A 7,083-nucleotide genomic window follows, 5' to 3' on the forward strand; every position below is an offset into this window, starting at 1 on the left:
TGCTTTTTGCGGGGGAGATGCATTAGGTATTCTGGGTTAGACTCACAGGGTCGCAGTGTTCAGGACAAAAGCAAATGGAGATGGGAGGCCCCATACAGGGATCTGGGGCCTCTCTAAGTGCCCATATGGAAGAGGGGGTGCACAGCCCCCTAGGAACTACTGTGAACCTGACGGCAAATGGCTCACACCACTGTCCACCCTTTCCCTTTTGCCACTTGCTCTAAGCCCTTGAGGGGAACTTCACGCAACAGAGAGAGTGTGGGGAGTCACTTCTAGGAACGTTCCAGCCTCGTGCCATCATTGACTGGGGCTTCTCTAGAAGCCACCCAGACAAGCAGAGTCCCCTGGCAATGGCCCACAGACACTGGGATTGGGATAACTGGATCTCTCCTGCAGCCAGCACAGGCCCCCGTGACACTCTATTTCCAGACATTATACCCTGTCTACTTCAATATTACACTCTGGAGCCAAAGGAGGTGATGGTGTGTCAACAGACCCAAATACAGACTCTGGACTTTACAAACTGAACGGCATCTCATAGGACTAAACATGAAACTCGCACTAATAAGAGGTCTCTAGGGTTTAAACACAAACAAGGAAGGGGCGGGAGTTGTTGACATTCCAGCTGGGACAACAGGCCAGGGACAGATATAAAAGCCAACATCCCTGAGCACCTAACACACGCACTCACTCACCCACTCACTCACCCACTCACTCACCCACTCCCTCACCCACTCACTCCCATCTCCTCCACCTCAACCCCCAGCATGGCCGCGTCCACCATGTCCGTCTGCTCCAGTAACATGAGCTACGGCAGCCACGTCTGCCTTCCTGGTTCCTGTGACTCTTGCCCTGACTCCTGGCAGGTGGACGACTGCTCAGAGAGCTGCTGTGAGCCCCCCTGCTGCGCCCCCAGCTGCTGTGCCCCGGCCCCCTGCCTGACCCTGGTCTGCACCCCAGTGAGCTGTGTGTCCAGCCCCTGCTGCCAGGCGGCCTGTGAGCCCAGCCCCTGCCAATCAGGCTGCACCAGCTCCTGCACGCCCTCATGCTGCCAGCAGTCTAGCTGCCAGCCGGCTTGCTGCACCTCCTCCTCCTGCCAGCAGGCCTGCTGCGTGCCCGTCTGCTGCAAGACTATCTGCTGCAAGCCTGTGTGCTGTGTGCCCGTCTACAGTGGGGCTTCTTCTTCATGCTGCCAGCAGTCTAGCTGCCAGCCAGCTTGCTGCACCTCCTCCCCCTGCCAGCAGGCCTGCTGTGTGCCCGTCTGCTGCAAGCCCATCTGCTCTGGGATTTCCTCTTTGTGCTGTCAGCAGTCTAGCTGTGTGAGCTGTTTGTCCAGCCCCTGCTGCCAGGCAGCCTGTGAGCCCAGCCCCTGCCAATCAGGCTGCACCAGCTCCTGCACACCCTCATGCTGCCAGCAGTCTAGCTGCCAGTCAGATTGCTGCACCTCCTCCCCCTGCCAACAGGCCTGCTGTGTGCCCGTCTGCTGTGTGCCCACCTGCTCTGAGGATTCCTCTTCACGCTGCCAGCAGTCTAGCTGCCAGCTGGCTTGCTGCACCTCCTCCCAAAACCAGCAGGGCTGCTGTGTGCCCATCTGCTGCAAGCCCATCTGCTGTGTGCCCATCTGCTCTGGGGCTCCCTCTCTGTGCTGCCAGCAGTCTAGCTGCCAGCCAGCTTGCTGCACCTCCTCCCAAAGCCAGCAGGGCTGCTGCGTGCCCGTCTGCTGCAAGCCTGTGAGCTGCATGCCTGTTTGCGCTGGGGCTTCCTCTTCATGCTGCCAGCAGTCTAGCTGCCAGCCAGCTTGCTGCACCACCTCCTGCTGCAGACCCTCCTCCTCCGTGTCCCTCCTCTGCCGCCCTGTGTGCAGGCCTGCCTGCTGCGTGCCTGTCTCCTCCTGCTGTGCCCCCACCTCCTCCTGCCAGTCCAGCTGCTGCCGCCCAGCCTCCTGTGTGTCCCTCCTTTGCCGCCCTGCATGCTCCCGCCTGGCCTGCTGCCGCCCCACCTCAACCCAGAAGTCCAGCTGCTAAGTGATCTCCTTAAGACCATTCAAAGCCTGAGTGCTCACTGCCCCCTGCACCCCTGGGTTCTTTACCCTTGACGGCTCTCCACATCCCGCTCCTGAGCCCTGCAGTGGGCGTCAGTGGTCAGCTGGCCACCCAGTGTGCACTTCTCCTCCTAGCAGCAGCTCAGCTATTTCTCCAAGTCTTGACTTTCCCCCAGTTACCTAGCCCTGTCTCCCAGCAACAGGTGGGCAGTGACCCAGCAAAGTCAGTGGGTCCTCCCAGGCCATGACCCGGTGTGGGGAGAAACGAGGGTAGACACGTATCAGGTGTGGGTTTCTTCTCACTGCCCTGGCTCAGTGGCGAGCCCTGCTCCTCCCCTGCCATGGGCCTGGGCCTCTTTCTCTGTCTTCCCTGACCATGGAGCAGGTCAGACCCTTCTAATAAATTCCTTTCCTAAAAAGTACAACTGGAATTCATTCTTGTTGTTCACAACCAAAGACCCCTGCCTGATGCCCCTACCCACGGGTGGTCCCGGGCTGCTCCCACGCCACAAGGTCCCTGTCCTTCCCAGGTGTCCTGGCAGCCCCGCCCCACCTTACCACACGGATGTCCGAGTGGTAGGCAGGCCTGAGGGATGGGAGAGGTGAGTGATCCAACAGCAGCGCCTGTCCGGGGTGGAGCTGCCCTGGGGGCTCCCCAGAAACTGGGTTGTGTCCAGCCCCTGGCTCCAGAAAGGAAACCCCATGGCCGTGTGTGCAGAAAAGGTCCACACAGTGGGTAGAGACGGCCGTCCCGAGGTCTGCTGGCCGGGTTGGCCCTTGGTTGGAATATGGCAACTGGGATTTCCAAGGGGCTTACCCCGCCCTGCCTCACTGAGCCTGAGCTGTTTGTACCACGTGGTTTAGGCAGAGCACTCCCGTCCCCGCTGGGAGTCTCTGGAATTCTGGAGCAGCCCAGGCTGCTCACGTGACCCATCCCTGGGTACACCACCAGGCAGGGCGTCCCCAGCATCGCACGCACGGCGTCCCAGCTGCTTGCAAGGAGAGTGAGACATGTCCTGCGTGACCCCTGCCCCAGGGGAGGCCTCCAAAGCTGAGCCTGGTGCCCCTGGACTTGGTCCCAGGCATGTTTCTCTTGGCTGATCTTTCTCAGTGTCCTCTCCTGTGGGAACTCACAGCCATGAGTACCACGACCTCTGTGGGCTGTGTCCTCCTGGAGGATCGCCACCCAGGGTGCCCTTCCCAAGCGATGACAATGCTGTCCTAGGACAGCGCCAGGCACATTTCTGGTGGTGCTTCCTTTGACTCCTGCTCCAGATGGGGTAGAGACAGAGGAGGAGGCTGGGCGAGGCCAGGCTATCGTGGTTTCATGAGGAGCAGAGCCATCCTGCGCCTGCAACAAGCTGTCCCTCCCCTGTGGTGGCCACAGAAACTCTGGCGTGGGGCTGGAACACCAGCAAGGAATAAGCCCCCACATACCCCACCTGGCACCAGGGCTGCACCATAAGTCGGCAGCCAGGCTTTGCCTCACTGGCTTCCCTCTGGCTGTCCGGGAGGCACCAAGAGGACCATGTGGTGAGCCCCCCAACTACAGGCACCTGAATCCCACAGACAGCGAGATGGAGGGGCCTTGCTCAGAGAAGCATGTCCTCCTCTGCGGATCCCAGACTCGGCTTCTCCCCCAGGGTGTGGCCCCAGCAAGCATCCAGGCATGCGAGCTTCTGTGCAAACACACCCCCACGCCCCGGGTGTGAACTTCAAGGGAGGTGTGCTGTGGGGGAGAAACATCAAGTTCCTTTCCAAGGTGGAACTCCAGAGCCTCGCGCTGAGGAAGGGCGCACCAGGGGGTCTGGGCAGAGAGAGGCGGCCTCCTCCAAGGGGCCATTCTCGGCCGCACCACAGAAGCTGACGGTGGCTGAAACTGCGCTTTGACACCTGGACATTCACTATTTGTCCCTGGTCAACAATGCCTACTGCCATCCTTGGTGAAAGAACCAATATCTCGTAAAAAATGCAAAAGGCACAAATCATTAGAGAAAATGCTGACAATCTTGATTTGAATGCAGTAAAATGCACACAAAAGCACAAGCACACAACCCAAGTGCCCACCAGTCCCACCCAGAGAAGCCACCTGTGGGGCATCTCGGGTAGTCTGCGGGCTCACTGTCTTCCTCCTGGGCACATGGGCTGGCAGGTTCCAGCCACCTGCAGTTAGTTAGGGCCACACGATGAGTTTCTATTGGTTAAACGTGCATGAGGAGATGTCTGCCACTTCCCGGCCACAGGTCCTGGGAGCCCTGCTGCCTCTCTTCCTTGCCAGGCTATCTTGGAGGCTCACGTGCCAGAGTGGGTCCACAAGGTAGGGGTGTGGCATGCTTGGATGGCAATGTGAGGAGTGGGGAAGACTTTGTGGGCTTAAGCCATTGACATGCTGACTTCTGTTGGTTTCTGAACCAGCAATGATTACCTTCACAAACAGTATGTGATAAAGGATTCAAATTCAGAATTTATAAAGAAAACATTAAAAGAAATGACTAAAAGAGATGGAAATACACAATTATAGGATAAGATGTCCAATGGCCAAAAATCATAAAAGAAGATAGCCAATCTCACCGACGATCAAGACACCATGCACAAAAATTAACTAGGGGTGAAACCTAGACTTAAATGTCAAAGATAAAATAATGAGATCCCTACATAAGATCACATCACCAGCAGAGACAGTCTCACTTCTTTCTTTCCTATGTTAGTATCTTTTATTTCTTTTTCTTGCCTAATTGCTCTGGCTAGAACTTCCAGGACAAGAGTGGGCATCCTTGCCTTGTTTTTGATCTTAGAGGAAGAGCTTTCAGCTTTTCACCACTGAGTATGGCATCAACTGTGGGCTTGTTGCATATGGCCTTTATCATGATGAGGTACATCTCTATCTATTTTCTTGAGAGTTTTAATCATGAATGAACACTGAATTTTTTCAAATGCTTCTTTTGCATCTATTGAGATGATCGTGTGGTTTCTGTCCCTAATGTTAGTGTGATGTATCACATTTATTGATTTATGTATGTCAAACCATCCTTGCATCCCTGGGATAAATCTCACTTGATCATAGCGAATGATCTTTTTAATGTGCTGTTGAATTCAGTTTGCTAGTCTTTTTTTTTTTTTTTGAGGATTTTTGCATCTATATTCATCAAAGACATCGGCCTGTAGTTTTCTTCTCTTGTAAAGACTCTACCTGTTAGTCTTTAAACTGTTAGGACTGATAAACAAACTTAATAAAGTTGCAAGTTACAAAACCAACATACAAAAATTAATAGCATTTCTATATACTAACAATGAACAATGATCCAAAAAAGAGATAAAGAAACAATAGCATTAAAAAGAGTTTAGAAAGATATTTAAGCAAGGAAGTGAAAGATCTGTACACTGAAAACTACAAAACATTGATGAAAGAAATTGGAGAAGACACAAATAAATGGAACAATGTCCCATATTCATGGATTACAAGAATTAATATTGTTAAAATGTCCATACTACCTAAAGCTATCTACAGATTCAATGCAATCTCTAACAATTTCAATATCATTTTAACAAATACATAGAAAAGAACAATCCTAAAATTCATATGAAACCATAAAAGACTCTGAATAGCCAACACAGTCTTGAGTAGGAAGACTCTGAACAGCCAACACAGTTTTGAGTAGGAAGAACAAAGCTGGAGGCATCACACTCCCTAATTTCAAAATACTTTAAAGCTATTGTAATCCAAACACCATGGGACTGGCATAAAAACAGACATATCAACCAATGGAATGGGACAGAAATCCCAGAAACAAACCCAAGTGTTTGTTGTCAATTGATTTCTGGCAAAGGTGCCAAGAACAAACGATGGAGAAAGGAAGGACTCTTCAATAAATGGTGTTGGGAAAACTCAATATCCATGTGCAGAAAACTAAAACTGGACCCTCATCTTACATCATATGCAAAAATCAACTCAAAATGCACTGAAGAGCTCAGCATAAGACCTGAAATGTGAGACTGCTAGAAGAAAGCATAGTGGAAAATATCCAATACATTGGTCCAGGCAATTATTCCTTGAATAGGACCCCCAAAAACACACCCAACAAAAGAAAACATAGACAAATGGGATTGCATCAAACGAAAAAGCTGTACAGCCAAGGAGACAATCAATAGGGTGAAGAAACAATCCATGGATTGGGAGAAAGTATCTGCAAACCATATATTTGACAAGGGGCTACTGCTCACAATAAGGAACTCAACCCGGTAGCAAGAAAATAAATAACCCAATTTAAAAATGGACAAAACGGGCCGGGCGCGGTGGCTCAAGCCTGTAATCCCAGCACTTTGGGAGGCCGAGACGGGTGGATCACGAGGTCAGGAGATCGAGACCATCCTGGCTAACACGGTGAAACCCCGTCTCTACTGAAAAATACAAAAAACTAGCCGGGCGAGGTGGCGGGTGCCTGTAGTCCCAGCTACTCGGGAGGCTGAGGCAGGAGAATGGCGTAAACCCGGGAGGCGGAGCTTGCAGTGAGCCGAGATCGCGCCACTGCACTCCAGCCCGGGCAACCGAGCAAGACTCCGTCTCAAAAAAAAAAAAAAAAAATGGACAAAACAGCCGGCAACAGAGCAAGACCCTGGCTCAAAAAACTGTAACGACATAAATAAATAAAAATGAGCAAAAGACCTAAACAGACATTTCTCAAAAGAAGCCATTTAAATGGACAGCAGGTATATTTAAAAATGCTCAACATCACTGGTCATCAGGAAAATGCACATTGAAAATGCAATGAGACATGACCTCACACTTGTCAGAATGGCTCTTATCAAAAAGATGCAAGCGGACAAGTGTTAGGGAGGATGTAGAAAGAGGGAAGTCTTGTACACCGTTGGTGGGAATCTAAATTAGTACAACCACTACGGGAAACAGTACAGCGGTTCCTCAAGAAACTAAAAATAGACCTTCCCTATGATCCACAAATCCCACTTCTGGGTTTATATCTAAAATAACCGAAATTATTCTGTTGGGGAGGAGAGGTCTGCATTCCTACGTTCACAATAGCCTA

At 51.7% G+C, this 7,083-nt stretch overlaps 1 protein-coding gene across 4 annotated transcripts; it reads left to right on the forward strand.

The window, feature by feature from the left end:
• Window positions 1-760: 760 nt before the first annotated feature.
• Window positions 761-2,463, forward strand: LOC105520424 (keratin-associated protein 10-7). 4 transcript variants are annotated; one of them, XM_011954154.1, is made up of 2 exons: window positions 761-1,487; window positions 1,602-2,463. In XM_011954154.1, the coding sequence occupies exons 1-2, from the start codon at window positions 768-770 to the stop codon at window positions 2,022-2,024; spliced, it is 1,143 nt and encodes a 380-aa protein (XP_011809544.1). In that variant the 5' UTR covers window positions 761-767; the 3' UTR covers window positions 2,025-2,463. The 4 variants fall into 4 exon arrangements, with proteins under 4 accessions (XP_011809544.1, XP_011809543.1, XP_011809545.1 ...); XM_011954153.1 differs by having other exon boundaries at window positions 761-1,463; window positions 1,575-2,463; XM_011954155.1 differs by having other exon boundaries at window positions 761-1,297; window positions 1,736-2,463.
• The last annotated feature ends 4,620 nt before the right edge of the window (window positions 2,464-7,083 follow it).

This window comes from Colobus angolensis, unplaced genomic scaffold (genome assembly GCF_000951035.1).
Source record: "Colobus angolensis palliatus isolate OR3802 unplaced genomic scaffold, Cang.pa_1.0 Scaffold38, whole genome shotgun sequence".
NCBI classification, from domain to species: Eukaryota; Metazoa; Chordata; class Mammalia; order Primates; family Cercopithecidae; genus Colobus; species Colobus angolensis.